Here is an 18,635-nt window from a genome sequence, read left to right on the forward strand (position 1 = left end):
AGGGCCAAGGTACATGAAGATGGAAAAATCTATGTGGCAAAAGTAATAATTGTATTTATGTTTTCCAGTTATAATGTCGTTGGTATATTATCAAGTTAATTCACTGAATTTTCAAATACTTTTTAAAAAGTAAAGAATTATAGAGAGCAATCAGTGAAGTATCTTTTAACTACTTAATAAATGCAGAAGATGCAAATTATAAAAATACAAAGGCTGTAAGTTATATAATCATGTTGTTCTATAGAGTTAATTAATATGGTCTATCCAATTATAAAATAAAAATATATCTTTAGTATTCTAAAAATAAGTGTTTTAGCTCTACCTCCCGATAGACATTTGTTCATTTATTAACACCAGAGGCAGTAACACAATACTAAAAATACGCGTGCATCAATTATACAATACATACTTACAGAAACCTTTTGTCCATCACAATTGATGAATGCAAACAGAACTGCTATCCACCCTTAGTGCATTATTATTTTCACAAGTAAAACAGGAAAGGAAAATAGTGAATTTAATGCTATTCAGCACCTTTAGTAAAGTCGAAAGACTTAACATCTCCATATATCAAAAACATTTGCTTCTGTATTACTAAACACGTAAGGTTAATTACTTTGTTCCATTTTTAACATGAATTATTTTATTTACATTCTTTAGCTCAATAAATTTTAACAATATTTAAAAATTATCTAAATTCATAAAAGTATTTCATAAATTTCAACACTTAAATTATTATGTACATACATGGAAGTCCATGAAAAAGTTAAAGAAATATAGTCAGAAAGTTCAAGCAACATTACCAAATTTAGCAAAATCCAACCAAAGCAGATGTCATTCAAACATTCAAAAATATCTAGATGTTGCCAACATGAACATGGAAAGTTCCAGTAATAAAAGTCAATGTGAGAAATAATGCTGAAATCACCAGTAGAAAATATATTTTAATAGGCATGCTTATATGTTTCATAGCAACAGTAATAATGACTTTGTATAGAAAACTTTTATAACATTGTCATATATGAACTTCCTGGTTTTGATAGGGCTTAAGAGTTGGTTTCAAAAAATATATTTTAGCAGCCATAATTTTATTTCCAGTTAAAATATAGTAAAATGTTAAAAGTAAAATTTATAATTAACTATATACCCCAATACTAGAAAATTTAAAATCCCATGCTCTTCTAGCAATAATGGCCTCTAATGATGTGTCTGATGTAAAGATTGTTGAAAGCCAATAACAAACAATCAGACATAGAAATGGGCTTAAAGTTTCACTGAAATACGTATGTAGCAAAATATATGAAAAAGTAATAGAAAAGTAAAAAGATAAAATTAAAAAAATATTGCACAGCCACATTACTTAGAAAGGAAAGTTGACGTTTAAAAAGCTCTAAACATGGATGATATAAATTATCTTCCATATAAAAAGGTATAAATATTTCTTAGAACTTATTAGCATCTACAGTTCACTATAATACATTATTTGAGTCATTGATGAATGAGGTAATTGTCAAGTCTCTAACAGTACTTTTATTCTACTGGAAATATTTGAGGGCAGCCACCAGAAAAAATTTCTCTAAAAATATTTCCGAATCAAGAACAGCTATATGTGCAGCTCTTCCAATGAGTGAATCAGCTGTATTGGGCAAAGCATTGATGACATTGTATCGAACCAAGTTACAGTCCCTGTTTTGCAGAACCGGGCGAAGCAAGTTGTGGATCATTTCCGAATAAATCTGTCCTATGGAACAAACAGAAAGGAGGAAAACTAGTTCATGTGAGGAACTGAGAAGAATTCCATGCCAACTGTTATATAATTTATAAAATTTAGTTGTATTTTTCCATTTAAAGCAGAAAAGTACATTTTAAAAGGCTTTCTTTTTCTTTGACTATCACTTTGAGACTGTTTTATAGAAAATATAAGCACACTATTTATCTAGCCAAGTAAGAATAACAAACTTATCATACATTATTCTTACCAATTTGGTATTTTTTCATTCAGAGCAATGGAATAACAGAGTTTTCTTCAATATTAAGTCACTTATGACTTGTTAAGCTATTAAGAAAATAAGGTAGCATGCTGAGACATTTTGATAAGGCAGAACTTACGGTCTATATCAAGCACTTTAAAAATGTTTTCATGGCAGTCAACATTATTCCACATTATTCTGAGAAAGAATAGCAACTTCCTATAGTCAGAAGAACAATGTAAGTTTGGCTCAAAGAGCAGACAAGATCCTTTTTTTGGTCTAAAGGTTTATTTAGGCTTGGTTCTGATTTTAATTCCAAAGTTGTGCTCCTCTTACCCTCTTTTTGGTTAATTATTACAATGGATTTATTAAGATCATGCTAAATATAAAAGATAAAGTTTAGATACACATATACATATAACAGATGAATACTACTGCATATCCATGGAATCTGGGAATCTTAAGAGGAGCAGGTATTAAACTTCAGAGGTGGGGCAGGATGTGGCCCCGAGGAATGACGGGAAGGGGACAGTACAGAAGCACACTTAGCAAAAGAAGAAATGTGTGTAAGAGAATCTGTATCATACAGACTCATAGAAAACTTTCTGCTCCTACCTCTCCTCTTAGTTTTCATTGTGAGTCAAGTTGGATTTCTGGTTCCATACTATTCAAAAAATATTTTTGCTTAGGGAGAAGTCCAAACCTGTCTTTAACTGGATTCCCCCATCCCCAGCGGCACAGAATCTCACTGTTGGAAATAAGGACACTTATCTAGTTTCAGTGACCAATTGAAGGGTAAACCTCTTTTGAATTGTTTCCCTAAGTGGACTCTAGCTTTTTCCCTTACGTGGACTCTCTCGCTGTAAGTGAAAAAAAACCAAAAAACAAAATAACCTTTTATTATGGTTATAAAGGTTATTCTGGTGCCACAAAATGCTCAAAAACTGTAGAGTGGATCGATACCTACTCTGTGCCCAGCATCACTCTGGCAACACCAAGAAAAATGCACGGACGAGAGTCATTGCTTGAAGGCGCTGTTCACGGTCACCGTGTAGGAAAAGCTAAGGATTAAGAGTTTGTTTAAAAGTAGCCTCATTCCAAACAAGGAACTGAAGCAATATGAAAGGTAGGACACCAGGGTTCTTGATCTGAGCCTGTAATTAGACACTTAGCATCTCTGGGCCTCAGTACAAAAGGACCAAACAGGTCTCCTTCTGGCTTCAAATACCTATGATTTAAATCTCTCGTGTTATTCAAAAACAGCAGAAGAATAAACAAACAAAACCCCCATTACTCACTATCAGTGGAGTGGGGCCAGCTCTGGGTGCCACCACTGACTAAAGGGTAAGATGCAGCCAACACGCTGGCTGTTCTCAGGGTCGCCAACCCTACCAACCCGCAGGACCAGGACCCATTACTTCCCAGGCGGCAGGACCCAGAAGCATTTGTGACTAGATGAGAATTCTTTCATGAGGACAATGACTGTTTCATTGGCAAAAACATCTCACGTGGCAGGAGAAAAGAAAGGTGGAAAACTGAAGGAAGGGTCACTGTAAATACCGGTGGGTCGAAGGGAAGGAAAAGGAAAGGGGATGAGAGAACAGAGAAGTGAGCCCACGAGAATGTGGGAAAAAACATGCATAGATGTAAATCTCTGAAATACCTACGTTTACTTCCTTACCTGACTGTTTGTCCTTCAAAGCTGTCTTACACATTTCAACACGGGCAGAGTGATAAGGAACATAGCGATCCTGCAGGGATCCCACCAGCACAACATTTTTGAAATAATGAAGCCCTGTGAAGAGGATACACTGATTATAATGCAATGATTAACCAGACTTAAAAAAACAAATTATTAGTATCATGTTAAGTGCCTATTTTCTCCATAGTGCTAACTTTATGGCTTCTTAAATACCTAAGGAATCCTTTCTCCAAGTGGCTATATATTATCTACAGCGACCCCATCTTGCTTCACTGAATGGAGTTTATGTGCTGATATGAGGAACGTGTGTTTGCACTCAGTGAAAGCAAGGATTGTGGTGTCTGGGTGTGTGGGAGAAGTTAGATACGGTAGAGTGAAATCCTGTAAGGAAGTATTTCACAACATCTTACTTTCCAAAGGATATCCCTTAACATTCAGGAAAACTGCCCAAAGAAACAAAATTATACTCTTCTATAAAAAAACCCCACCATATATGAAATTAAAGCTGACTTTTTACTTCCAAGTTTTCATTTGACTCGTTTTGATTTTTCAATAATATGAGGGTTTTGTACTCTATCCACATACTTTTTCAGGTCCTTCTATTTTTAGTTTGTAGTAAATGAGGTGAATTTAGGGCTTGTAACTTTGGGATACTTTGTTAATATAAACTCAGTTTCAGTACTGAAACCATGTTCTTGACCATTTTAGGACCTGTAGTGTTCTAATTTTGCTATTTGGCTCAGACTAATAAAAAATAAATAAAAACTTTATGAGATTATTAAATAAAATACAAATGAATAATGGCAATACATTAGAGATGGGATGTGTAGTGTACAGAATTTTGTTCTGGGACATTCCAGAGCAAAATCTTGGTATTTTTGCTCACGGACGCCGAGAGCCATAGAAGGGCCAACCGAGGAGACCGGCGCGGGCCTCCCTTTCTCCCTGGAGCTCAGGGGCCCTGCGGACGGCCGCGCGCGCTCAGGCGGGACTGGATGCACCCTTGCTCTCTATGCTGAGCGTGAGGCTCTCCTCCCTTTTTCCCAATAAGAAGATACCATTTTGTGGCAATTTTAATATATAAAGTTCTAGGAATATATGTGAAATAATCAAATGTCTTTATTAGGAATTAATTCAATTACACACAGATATTGGAAATCACATTTTGGAAAAACATTCATGAAGAAAAAGAGGTTCTTTCCCTTCATTCTCACGCTTCATGTGACAAACTCCATTTTTGGTTTCGTTTGACACAGTGCCTTCCGCAGCGTTAGCGCCACTTTGGGAATCATCTACATGTTCTAGACAGGCTGGTGTGCATCCACCCCAGGGGTGATCTACGACTCTCCGTGCTGGACGGGCGCCTACAGCTCTGGGGCACCTGATGCCCAGACCCCGACGTCCACATGAGCACCTCTCTAGAAGTGACTTGTCCCTCTCCCACTTGGTAAGAGAAAGATATTTTTCCAAATGTATTTCAGATATGGTGTATGGCCCTGGAATATGAAACTCTCTGGGGGAATCAATCAAAATATGACTGAAATCTAACTTTTTTCTGACTTGACTATTTGACAACAAGCAATGGCTCTGTCAATTAGATTTTATGCCACACATTTTCCATGAATTGAATGAGCTAAATCTGTAACTCTAATCAAATGACCTCTCTTGATATTTTTATGAAAATTTAGTTACAGTAAATATATACTACCTGACATGCTGGAAAATCATCCTTTGTAATTATTAAAAATTATAAAAAATATTTTTACATGTCACTTAAAAAATTATACAAGGGAATACACATGTTTTCAACATCCTTTTATGGGGTACATAAGCCCAAACTGTGACCACCACTGTCCTACAGCTTCATCTTCACTGCTCCCCAAGCTGTTTCCGGCACTGCACATTTCGGTGGAAGCTCATTTTATCCCAAACTGCATGAAACCAGTCACAGAACCGCACAACGGGCGCCTTCATTTACCTGGAAGGTGTGTGTCCGCTCTCCAGGAAGGGCTACCGTACCGCACAACCGCAGGGGCCAGGCGACTGCGTCTGCCCGAGCCTCGCTCCTTGCAGCTGGCCCTGCACAGCCTGTGGCAGCCTTGCTCAACAATGTTCCTTTTCGAACTTTCTTAAGTGACTATTTTTCCATAAATTGCCAGTCTCTCCCCTCCCCTCTTCACTCTTACCTTATGATCTTGCTTCCTGTTCCACTGAGGAGAGGAACAGAAGAGGACTCCCAGCGTAACACAAGCCAAACCGCACCTGCCCCTGCTCCCCCCGGCTCCCTCCTCCCCCTGGCTCCCCCCTGGCTCCCCCCGGCTCCCTCCTCCCCCTGGCTCCCCCCTGGCTCCCCCCTGCTCCCTCCGGCTCCCCCTGGCTCCCCCCTGCTCCCTCCGGCTCCCCCCTGCTCCCTCCGGCCCCCCCCAGCCCCCTCCTGCTCCCCCCGGCTCCCTGCTCCCCCCGGCTCCCTCCTCCCCCTGGCTCCCCCCTGCTCCCTCTGGCTCCCCCCTGCTCCCTCCGGCTCCCCCTGGCTCCCTCCTGCTCCCCCCTGCTCCCTCCTGCTCCCCCCTGCTCCCTCCGGCTCCCCCCTGCTCCCTCCGGCTCCCCCCTGCTCCCCCCTGCTCCCTCCTGCTCCCCCCTGCTCCCTCTGGCTCCCCCCTGCTCCCCCCTGCTCCCTCCGGCTCCCCCCTGCTCCCTCTGGCTCCCTCCTCCCCCTGGCTCCCCCCTGGCTCCCCCCGGCTCCCTCCTCCCCCTGGCTCCCCCCTGGCTCCCCCCTGCTCCCTCCGGCTCCCCCCTGCTCCCTCTGGCTCCCCCCTGCTCCCCCTGGCTCCCCCCTGCTCCCCCTGGCTCCCCCCTGCTCCCTCCGGCTCCCCCCTGCTCCCTCCGGCCCCCCCAGCCCCCTCCTGCTCCCCCCGGCTCCCTGCTCCCCCCGGCTCCCTCCTCCCCCTGGCTCCCCCCTGCTCCCTCTGGCTCCCCCCTGCTCCCCCCTGCTCCCTCCGGCTCCCCCTGGCTCCCTCCTGCTCCCCCTGGCTCCCTCCTGCTCCCCCCTGCTCCCTCCTGCTCCCCCCTGCTCCCTCCGGCTCCCCCCTGCTCCCTCCGGCTCCCCCCTGCTCCCTCCGGCTCCCTCCTGCTCCCCCTGGCTCCCTCCTGCTCCCTCCTGCTCCCCCCTGCTCCCTCCGGCTCCCCCCTGGCTTAAGGTACACACCATTCTTATTTGCATCTAAAACAGTATAATATCTCCTATTTAAAAAAAATCCCTCATCAATGAGCCTGTCCTTGGATTATACTCTGCAGTTATCACCCCATTTCCTGGCACTTTTTAATTCTACAGTTTACATTATAAGAATACCAGGCAGTCCATTACAAACTACGGTAAACATTTTTCAGAACAGCTCTTTGCAGAGGTTCCGACAGTTCTGACACGCTTCTGTAGAGAAATGACACACAGGTGCAGGACCACTGTCAGGCCGAGGACCCTCAGGGACGCACCTGTGTCCGCGGAGGGGCAGGCAGCCCAGTGGGACAGCGGTGTGCACAACCAGTAACGGTCAGGTGAGAGGATGGCTAGCCACCTTTTATTTAATTCTCAGATTCCATGATGATGAATTTAAGTAAAAATCAAAGACCCTGCTACTGATATAAATACACCATGTTGTAGTATTTCTAAATGTGATTCTTAAGATAGTATTGTACTTTAAAAATGCATTTTAAATTTACTAATCAGTCTTTAATAATAGTTTTTCAACAACAGTGTATTAATACCAATATTGTGCTTCTGCAAGGAAAGTCTGCTTTTGGTATTAGCCAAAAACCAAGATAGCTAAATAGACTTAATTTTTTAAAAAATCTCTTGGGTTCAATTCCTTGTCAGCAGTGTTAGCCACACAGGGCAACCTGCAGGCCCAGAGCCACAGTGCAGTGGGGACGACTAAAGTTCATCTGAGTTGAAGCCCAGCTAAGGAACTACCAATGCCTTTACTCTGGGAGTCTCATGTTCCAGGTTCATCTCTGCAACTCAACTGCCACTATCTGCTCAGAGATGACCTAGTTGACTGGCCTTCAGGTCAGTACTTGACTCAGCAGCTAATTCTTTTTTTTTTTAAATTTTGGTATCATTAATAAATAATTGCATGAGCAACATTGTGGTTACAAGATGCTCCCCATTATCAAGTCCCCCCCACATACCCCATTACAGTCACTGTCCATCAGTGTAGTAAGATGCTGTAGAATCACTACTTGTCTTCTCTGTATAAACAGCCTTTTCCGGGCACCCCCCTCCATTACATTATGAGTGCTAATCGTAATGCCCCTTTTCCCCCTTCTCCCTCCCTTCCCACCCATCTGGTCCAGTCTCTTTCCCTTTGGTAACTATTAGTCCATTATTGGGTTCTGTGAGTCTGCTGCTGTTTTGTTCTTTCAGGTTTTGCTTTGTTCTTATGCTCCACAGATGAGTGAAATCATTTGGTGCCTGTCTTTCTCCGCCTGGCGTATTTCACTGAGCATAACACCCTCCAGCTCCATCCATGTTGATGCAAATGGTAGGATTTGTCTTTGAAGCAACTAATTCTTGCTTGAAAAGTTACCTCTGACTTGGGAAACTAACAAGGTTTCTTCATCTACAGAAGGAGATAAATTAACTAGAAAAGTTACTCAAGGGTTTTAGTTACTTTTCAGGGTTACCAACAAGAAAACGATTAAAGTAAATCTTCAATATTTCTTCAAAAATTTCTGTAATGGCAGGACTGCTGTATGAACGCTGTAACGGCAACCTGCTCTTCGTTTTCTCAGTCTTCCTGATACTTTTATTGACTTATTTCTTCTGAAAATTTTAATGAGTTTTAAGGCAACTCAGTATTGACCCATTTTCTGTCTGTTCTCTGGAACTGACTGAAGCAGTGGTTCGGCACCCGAGTCTGGAGACACGTCTGTGTCACAAACGGGGAGGTGGAGGAGGGTACAGAGGGCTGTGTGTGCGACTAGCAAATAGTGGGGAGAGACCAGGGCTGAAGGCCCTGCACCGCACGGGCCGATCTCTGATCCCAGCGTTATCCCGCCCAGGATGTCAACAGTACTGAGGTTAAGAAAACCATGTGTTTTTAAAACTGACATACACTAAGCAATATTAAACTATTCTTACTTTTACACTTTTTAAATACATTTGAAAGAATTTGCTCCTGAAAATAAGGTTGGTTAGCTGATGCTGATTCTTTCCCACACTTTCAGAAACAAAACACAAGTCCTTTAACAAATCAAGTGATACCTATTATTAGAGACCTCTGTAATCTGCTGGAAAAAAAGATTCCCTGTGCCATAGCAGCATAGCAGGAGGCTTCTCTAATTGTTGTATTTTATTTGTCAGAATTCAACAGCTGGTAAGGAGATTCTAAACATATGTCGTATGGAAGATCTTTAGATAAGGACATTTTATTTCTGAAATTCCAACAATGAATAGATTCTTATTTGGCTATTTTGGAGCCCTCATTAAAGAAGGCAGGCGTGTCCGTGACCCTTCTCTCCGTGCAATCTTGACTCCTTCACCACTGGGGTCACCTAATCATAGTCATGCACATTTTACCTTCCACGTTGCTCTAGTTCCTCCATCTTCTTTCTTTCCCATGATACTCAACGCTGCGATGCTAGTATGCCATGACTATGCTGTATAAATTATTTATATAATTTATCAGCAATTTGTAGAATGCTACAGGTTTTATGGCCAAAAGTTGTTACAAAAATTTAATGTACGTTTACAATTGCAATGCCTTAACCAAGAAAGATACTTTCCTGTTAAAAGTAACATCTCTAGCCCTTTACCAGATCTACTGTGTTCATAAAACAAAAAGGTAATTCACACTTAAGAAATGTATTATTTTTACAAAAAATTTAAAATTTCTGAGCTGTTTTGGGACTCACACAAATAAGAGGCTTTGAAATGCTTCCTTTATTTTAAAATATTGAACAGCTTTCAGTTAAGGAAAGTTACTAACAAATGATACATTGCAGAGCAAAAGACTGTTTCAAAAGGAAGACCCACAAGGGAGGCTTTGTTTAAATAAAAAAAAGGGAAAAATATTAAAGGATAGATTTTGGTTTAGACAGATTATTTCACGCTTTCCCAAAAGCACAAGAAATTGGCTGTTCGGGAGAAACAGAAGCACTAATGGGGCCAGGACATCTGAGATTTTGTAGCTTTGGCAGAATAAAATAAAAAAGAAATTATCATCAGGGCTTTTGTTTGTTTAAAAACGCATGAGAATAGCATATCGGTTAAGTAAGTTGCTCTATGTTTCCATTTTATTTACTTATGTTTCTGATGTTTCCAGTATTTCTACTTTGTAAATAAAGTAATCCACATGTATATATACAGGTGTAGCAACTTCCCAGGAATTGACTGCTCATTTCTCTCAATTCTCTAGACCAAAAAAACAGAAAATGCACAGCTCAAGAGAGATCCACTCTAACCCTGTGATAATATTGTAATTTTAAAATCAATTAATGAATACTTGTTATTTAAACGCACAATTAGAGATAGGTGGAAAAGCTTCTAAGGGAACAGATACAGGAAGCTAGTTGGAAGTAACTAGATGGGGACACCATGTGTCTACGGTGGCCTTGATCTACATGTCTGCGTGATCCTTCTAGTAGGGTTCAACAAGCCAGGTAAAGAAACAGTAATACAGGTTTACTATAATAGCTCTGACAAAAAGACAAGAGGTAACAATGTATGAATGATAAAAGTGACGATTCATAAAGTCTGAGATGGATCAGGAAAGGAGTGGAACCATGAAGGGCAGGGCAATCTGAGGAGAATGGAATAGGGATCTTAAATGAACCCAGTGAAGATGACAACAGGCAATGAGAGAGAAGGGCGAGGGTACCGCAGCCACACAATGGGATGCTGACTGGTCTCAGGGTGGAGGAGCCGCCGGTGTGGCTCAAGGTGGAGAGGAATGCACGGTCACCACAAAGCTGAGAAAGGCTCTGTAATGCTGGATGAATCATCTAAAAAGTTGACCCAAATTGCCAAAGATGATGCCAGGATTAAGTATATTAAGATCCAGGAAGAGTGCCTCTTCCCACGCACAACTGTGTAGTAAGTACTTGCCGATGACCTCGTAACAGGGCTCTGACCGAGCCACCAGGAAAGTGCTACATGCAAGACGACTAGAAGGTAGCACCCACCGCTCAGAAGGCTCAAGCCTCAAGAAGGCGGTTTTATTTGACAGTGGCGGAGCAGGGATGCCACTGGAAATGGCAAGCAAGAAGACTGCTCCCCTCACAGTAAACGAGAAATTGAGCTGCTTCTATAGCAGAAGTGAGCAAGGTATGGCCTGTGGGATTGGTCTCCTGCCTTTTTTTGGTAAATAAATTTTTTTGGGAACACAGCCACATTTGTTTATGTACTGTCTATGGCAGTTGCTGTGCTACAGTGCACTGCTGAGTAGGTGCACCAGCGATCACATGCCCTATGAAACCAGAATACTCGTCTCCGGCTCCTTAAGAAAAAGGTTTGCCAACCGTTGTTCTATAGCCAGGGGGAGTGAGGAGATGGCAGTGGGGCAACATGGGGCAATATCTAGGTTTCTGCTGTATCTCCCTTTTCAGAAGGAGTGGAGATAGCATGCTTTGAACAGTGTAAACATGAGGGTGGTCTGTTCCCCTCAAACTGAGGTTTCAAAGGAGACAGTGGGAGGAACATGTTAGGAAGACGTTAGTGTGAGTAAGAATCAGAGAGAGATGGGGAGGTGGAAGGCAAGGTCATTTACAGACAGTGAGAATGCAAAGGAGCAGTTGGGGTTTCAGGTGGCAAAAGCTTGGAATATATATGCAAGATAGGAATATATTTAATAATCAGTTAATAAGAGATGAATAACAAGATTCATACATGACATGAGAATTTATAAAAGGAATAACTATTAATAGTTTAGTTTCTGACAGTTTCCAGAAATGCCTGATAGCCCTAGAACAGGAAGGCAGAAAAATACACGGCAGCTTATATAAGAGTTGAGGACTGGGGTGGGGGCAGCTTGAAAGACAGAAGGGTTAGGACCTGCAGAAGCCCAGCTGAAACACTGACTAACTTCTAACTGGTAATGAATATAAATGTTAAGATGTTTAGGATAACTTCAAAATAGCTGTGCAGCTCATACAAGATACATAAATCTTATGAAATCAATGTAAACAACCATGCTATCAATCACTGTTTTAATTGTGAGTTTGCTATTTCATTATCCATAAATTAAAATGGACTATTACTTTTCTAATCACCAGAAAGGGATGTTGAAAATCTATTTGCCAAAGGTTTATTTTAAAAAAGCTTTTCAAGTGAATACTTTCAATACGGTTACTATATACTTATACTTACCTGCTTTATTACTAAGCTTGTATAAAAAAGTTTGGCGAGGGTCTGAATGATCTCGACATGTCAATTGCAAAAGAGAACCAGATTTTTTCCATTTCTGCATAAACCATAGTCCTACAGAGTTATAAACAATATGTAAGTATAACTGGAAACGTGGTAACATATGCCAAGGTTACTAATTTAAAAATATATTTCACTTTACAAAAGATAAACATGAGGGTGGTCTGTTCCAGTCACACTGAGGTTTCAAATGCTACCAAACTAGCATTCTGTTAGCTAAATAAAAAAATACTTGTAGTATCTTTTCCATTTTCTGAGAACAAATATAAACATACACATCCACACAGAGGTAACTACGGGTTAATGGTGGCTGACAGAGGGCTGCTATCCTGTATCACTCAGTGACGAAACAGGTAATGGTCTAAGAAGAAAAACTGGGGAAACCGTACCTTTAGATCAAGAAACGGGGGAAACTTCAAACATAGCAGGAGATCCAAATGTCTAAATACCGAGCCTTTTGTTTATAATTACAGTTAAGTTACTCGGTAGACTAACTGAATAGAAACTCTTAGAATGAGCAATTGGTTAATGTTTTCTAGGAAGAGCTGAATGTAATGAAGTTTCATATTTAATTATATTTCTTTATATTATCAGTTACTCATATTTAAATGTTAATTTAAATTAAGAGAAACCTTGATCACTTTGGAATGGGCTTTCAAGATTGTGAAATATTCATTTCCACTTTTGTTGCTTCTAATATTACAGAGTTACAGGGGCAGAAAAGAGGAAAAACCCTTTTAATTGATTAAAACTATAAAAATCCAGAACTAGTTATTTTGAATACCACCATTTGAAATGGGATACAAAGGAAAATAGTATGGTTTTTTTGTGAAGGAAACTAGAAGAGAAAATGGAAATAAGAGTTTCAAGGCTCAATGAAAAGAAACAGAATGAAATCTAATTTATTCATGTATTGGGAATCAATAAAAACCATTTTAAAAAACCTAAGGGAAAAACCAAGCTAGACAAAAGGTAAATCAAGTATCAGATCTTTCTTAATAAGAATATTCTAATCAAAATTGGGGTCTTAGCTTTCATTTTAATTCTTTAAAAGTTTTAGAATTTATTTTTCATAATATCCTTTATGGTTATCAAATCAAAACCAGAGGTAACATTCTATGTAAAATATTTTATAACTTTACATCAATACAGATATTTATTTGTTATCTGCTCAACTAATAGAACAGAATAGCCTGTTTATAAGATAAACATTTACTAAAAATATGTTGACAGTTTAATGAAAAATGGGGAAAAAATGCTCCTGTGACTTTTGACAAATATCATCTTGATTTGACAATATTCATTTTCTGAAATGACCTTTATCAGATTACTTCATGTCCATGACAAAACACAAAAACAGCTATGTCATGTTTTATGAAATTCCAAGTATGTGACAAGCCAGCTCTAAAATAAACACCTGAACAATAGTTCTGTAACACCTTTCTATGTTGACAGATAGTAACTGCACTACTTGGGGTGAGCATTAAATAATGGAGTTAAGTGTCAAATCACTATGTTGTATACTTGAAACCAATGTAATACTGTATATCAACTATACTACAACTGAAAATAAATAAATAAAATAAGCACCAGAAATGATTAATTTTGCCTTTAAACTTTCTCCCCGTGCCAGTTTTCATGCTGAATGACACTTTACCTGTATTAACGAGAGTGCTGCTGTTATACAATGTACCAAGGTGGGGTCCAGAGAGGGAGAGAAAGGTGTGCAGTTTGTGAAGGTAACACCTAAACCTTGGCCTCGTGAGCACTGAACGGATTATTAAGTTGCCCAATGAATGTCCAATAAAGCTTTAAGGAAAAAAAAAAGACATTTCTCTCATAGGATTAGTTTTAAAAATACATGTCAGGCTGATATCACAACACACAGATATGAAAAACTAAGAACTTGAAGGTTCTAATTTTAAAATTATGGTTTGATACTTTGAAATGATAAAACTTACATTTTAAAGAAAAAAAATATGAGAATATAGTAGAAAATTCTCTAGGTATTACCTATCATAAAATTTTTACTCCTAGTTTGTAAGTGCTTAGAAATAAATACATTTTAAAAGTAATGATACATTGACTAGGTGATAAATTTACCTCCTTGTGCACTCACACCAATTATTTACTTAAGTCATGATTTAAAACAAAATAAAGAAATTGTAACTACGAAGGGTGACTTAGGAGAAATTATATGCCTCTTTCTCTTACTCTGGTCTATACTTTGAAGCAGGACAGTCTCTGATTAAGTGTTTTTAAGGTACAGGTAAAATATGTACTGTTAAGTCAAAGATTTTACCAAAAGAATAATATTTATAAAGTACCTCACCTTTGTTAAGGAATATTTTAAATCAAAAGAACTTTTTGCTTGCTACTTTTTAAATAACAGATGGTATATGAACACCTGAGGACAATTATCAGTGGGAGGAGAGAGCCTGAAAGGCGCTCAACACCGGCTCGCAGGCATAATAAGCAGGAGCAGCTCGGGACCAAACCCCTCCCTCCGGAGTCTCTAGGATCGTGAAGTGAAAGTCATAATGGGAACTAAGAGTCCCCAGTCAGCCAGATCAGGCTTTTGGATAAAGGTTGATTGTAACTGACAATCCAATGTAAAAGAAGTATTTGTGGATAAATGAAAAAACTGAAACAATATATTATTTTCTCATCATAAAACAATAAATGAATAAAATACAAGATCACTGTAGAAAATTTAGTAAACAGTATTTTAAAACCCATAAGTGAGAAGAATTAGAACAAGAAAATAATCTCTCCTTCCTCCCAACATACTTGCATCTCCCCCCATATTTAAACAGAAATCTGTTTATAAAACATGACATCATATAAAAACCTGATTATTTCTCTTCTTAGTCTCTACTCTATACTTAACACTGAGAACAAACTCCCTAAAAGCTCATGGTATCCAGCACTAGCATCTTCCTCGAGCCTATTTAGGATATGAAGGTTATCAGCTTATTCTACTCTTTTTGAGGCAGGAAGATTAGTTTTGATTTTATCTTGGACTATTGGACTAGGAGAAACAAACTTTTCTCCCTCTCATGTCTATCCACAGTATCTGATTAAATAATGAGATATATTTGGCCTTGATTATCATCTCTTGCTTGTGGAAAACTGACTCACAAAAACAGGCATGAAACTTTGAAAGAATTTTTGTTATTCTACTTGTTTATACTGCCCTATAATCTTTCTTTCTGGTAACAGTTCTTTTGAGCTATAATTAATGTACCATTCAGTTCACCCATTTAAAGTGTACAATTCAATGGTTTTCAGTGTATTCAGAGCTGAGCAAGCACTATCACAAGATATTTTAGACCATTGTCACCATCTCAGAAAAACCCTGTGCACCCTTCATTTACCACACTCCTATCTCCCATTTCCCCCAGCCCTAAGCCACCGTTAATTTACCTCTCACTCTACAGATTTGCCAATTCCGGGCAAGTCATATAAATGGAATTACATAATTTGTGGCCTTTTCCTAAAATATTTCCATTTTTCCTTTTCTCTTTAATGAGTTATGGTCTCCTGTATTTCAGAATAGGACAATAGAACTACCACAAAGTCTGTTTAGATTTTAAATAAAAGTATTTAAGCAAATACTTTTCTCTCTCTGTATCCATAATATCTGATTAAATAATGATATATATTGCTTATTATCATCTCTTGCTTGTGGAAAAAGGACTCACACAAAAAGAAGTTGTATAGTAGTATAAAAGTTACCTTATTTTTGAGACTGTTAGACTATACATCTGAATATATTGGATTATCTCATCCAGAAGGCGATCAGTCATGCTATCAAAATCAGCAAAAGTATCATTCTAAACAAAAACAAAACAGATACATTATATAATGAATATGTAGAATCACATGACAAGCTTAGGATACACATAATTTTTAATTTAGGTATTGAAAATACACTTACAACCAGCATTTTCAGAGAAGTTAGTGAATATGTTATATTAAAATGAGCAAAAAGAGTGAATTTCTAGGGAAAAAGAATTTATTGTTCTTAGTAACACTGGCTTCATTTAGTTGGCTAACTGTTTAGCCCATTACCAACACTGAACATAAGGTTGTTTACAATAGCTTAACTGATAAAATGTTTGCACAGAAATGTGAAATTTTAGAAATTCTGCACATGTGAAGAGTTCCTTGGATTGTGAATCATTTCTACTTCCTTGGTATATGCATGAATATTACATTTCAAAGAAATCAAATTATTTTTACTATTATTACTACTATTTTGTAGTAAGCAAACATTAATGTAGAAACTAGTGCAGAAATGTTTACTTCCACTGAAAAACACTGCCAAAGAGTACCTGATTTCTCTCAGACATAAGAAAATCAATTCTTCCCCCTGGCAGTCCCAGTTCAATGTAAGTTTTTACTAATCGGAGATCTGCACTGTTACCTAGAAAATGAAGAAAATAAAAATTATCTCTAAAAGATGAGCTAGAGTAAAAGGTACAAAGTACATCATCATATGGTTTTATAGTTCTTGAAGACAAAAATATGGCCTATGCCAATTTTGAAAAGACAATGATGCTGAAATAAGGGCCCTCGATTTTATTCAGAGCTGATTCCCACTAGCCAGTATCTTTCAACAGTTTCTTTGAATCCCATGATGCTCTCGTTCTTCCACTTATGGATGCATCTGCTGAAGTGTTGGCACGCACTGTGGTGACTGCTGGCCACGGCAGCTGTGAATGAATGACTGGAGTACTCCCCCCTTCACTCTAGGTGCTCATTTAACAAACCTCAGATGCACTTTAATCTGTTGACTTTCTTTTGGTGGTAATGGTACAGATGGATCAAAAAAAAATCCATTTACATAGTCAAAGATAGTTTAATTATTCACTTAAAAGATATTTATAAAAATAGACAGAATACATAAGTATAAAAATAATTATCTTTAAAAATTTGTTTAGTGGCTTTTTACTTAATTGAATTCGTTCTTACAGAATCACATTATAATACAGTAATGATCTGCTGCTAGTCTAGAGACATTTGGGATCTTCTAATACAGTTCCTAACCTAGAAAAAAGTCTGCTGAGTAACCAAATAGCTGTTATAAAACTGTAACTTTAAAGCCATGTATTCAGAATTTAAACTATACCCTAACTAAGGGGTGCATCTTTGACTTCTTAGGTATCACATTTTCCAGGCCATCAGGTCTAAAGCTTCAAGCTAAAGGGGCGAGGAGACCACCAAAGGGAGGGAACTGGCGGCCAGAAGGGGCAGCTGACAAAACCAGCAGCAGGAGGGGCGGAGAAGCCGAGTTAGAAATACGTATAATGTTGACAGACTGATGTCATGTCCGTGGAAAATTTACTTACAAGGAAATCTAATATTATATTTAGGAAAATTAAGCTTATTTCTGTTTTTGAATATATTTAAGCTTCAATTAATTTAAGCAATTTAAAATCTTTTTTCAAAGATTAAATAAAACTAAATGAGACCTATTAGGAAAAGGCAACATGAGTTGCAGGGCTGGGTATGTCGACAGATATCACGCACCATCTAATCCATGCACACAGACAATGAGGTGCACTCCGTGTTCGGCACCATCCTCTTCCTCTGCGCTGAAATACGGGGCTGAGGAGGCCAGCAGAGGAACGTCACTGTACATGAACCCGGGGAGTTTAAGTTGCTTCAGTTCTTCTCTTGCCTGAAGGAAGCTGAAGCAAAATATCATAAAAGATATTCTTTGCTGAATATTATATACAGTGTTTGGAACCAAAAGGACAACCTGTTGAACTGAGAGAACTGCAGGAGGAAACCCAGCAATATCTGATTTTAAAATAATGAAAAGATTATTTTACCTAAAAGATTTAGAAATCAGAAAGTGCCTTTCTTTACTATTATTAGTTCAGATTCTGATCAAAACAATGAAAAAACCTAAAATCACTTAAAAATATTCATTCCAACTTGAAATCAACTAGGAGCAGTTATACTTTCTACAAAATTTTATATTGTAGGCAGGAAAGCTGGGAGAAGTACTGGGAAGATGACAATCTGATGCTTGTGCTGTAATCAAATCTTACTCTCTTTGCTCTTTTTAATCTTACATAAACAGAAGGCATAGAGCTGTTCTACAATGTGTAATAGTGAGAATGATAGTTACAGCATCTAGTAGATAACATTTGTATTTTTTTGAAAGTACCAATAAGAAGGAGCAGAAACAAGAGGGGGATGTGACTACATAAAATTGGTGCCATATACTCACTGGGTGACAAATCAAGTCAGCTTGGGGACTGCAAACACCAACAATTTTAATTATTTTAATCCTATATCATTTGGACTGAGAAAAGTAAAAGAAGTCGATGGACACCAGATCAAGTAGGGTATACCGCTGGAAGATACATAGATCACTGTTGTCATGAATGCTCAGAAAGTCTGAGGTACCCAGTAGGTGGTACAACCCTCAGCTTTCCAGTGAATTACAATTCTTTCACAGGCTGTCACCACCTCACTGGTTTCACTACCTTCAAGCACCATGGATCTTAATCCTACATCTCAGAATAAC

The 18,635-nt window shown here is 38.8% G+C and overlaps 1 protein-coding gene across 21 annotated transcripts in view; it reads right to left on the reverse strand.

Annotated features, from left to right (window-relative positions):
• Positions 1–323: 323 nt before the first annotated feature.
• Positions 324–18,635, reverse strand: part of FAM135A (family with sequence similarity 135 member A) — a 106,239-nt gene continuing 87,927 nt past the window's right edge. For 20 of the 21 annotated variants that reach the window (XM_037012545.2, XM_073224580.1, XM_037012543.2 and 17 more), the window contains 7 exons: positions 17,627–17,787; positions 16,429–16,520; positions 15,830–15,927; positions 13,749–13,900; positions 12,035–12,145; positions 3,652–3,765; positions 324–1,741 (listed from right to left, as the gene is read on the reverse strand). In XM_037012545.2, the coding sequence (XP_036868440.1) occupies positions 1,536–1,741; positions 3,652–3,765; positions 12,035–12,145; positions 13,749–13,900; positions 15,830–15,927; positions 16,429–16,520; positions 17,627–17,787 (934 nt within the window). In that variant the 3' untranslated portion in view covers positions 324–1,535. Of the gene's footprint in view, positions 1,742–3,651; positions 3,766–9,591; positions 10,082–12,034; positions 12,146–13,748; positions 13,901–15,829; positions 15,928–16,428; positions 16,521–17,626; positions 17,788–18,635 lie in introns of those variants that run through there. The other variant, XM_073224579.1, reaches the window with a different exon arrangement.

The sequence above is a fragment of the Manis javanica genome, chromosome 16 (assembly GCF_040802235.1).
Source record: "Manis javanica isolate MJ-LG chromosome 16, MJ_LKY, whole genome shotgun sequence".
NCBI lineage: Eukaryota > Metazoa > Chordata > Mammalia > Pholidota > Manidae > Manis > Manis javanica.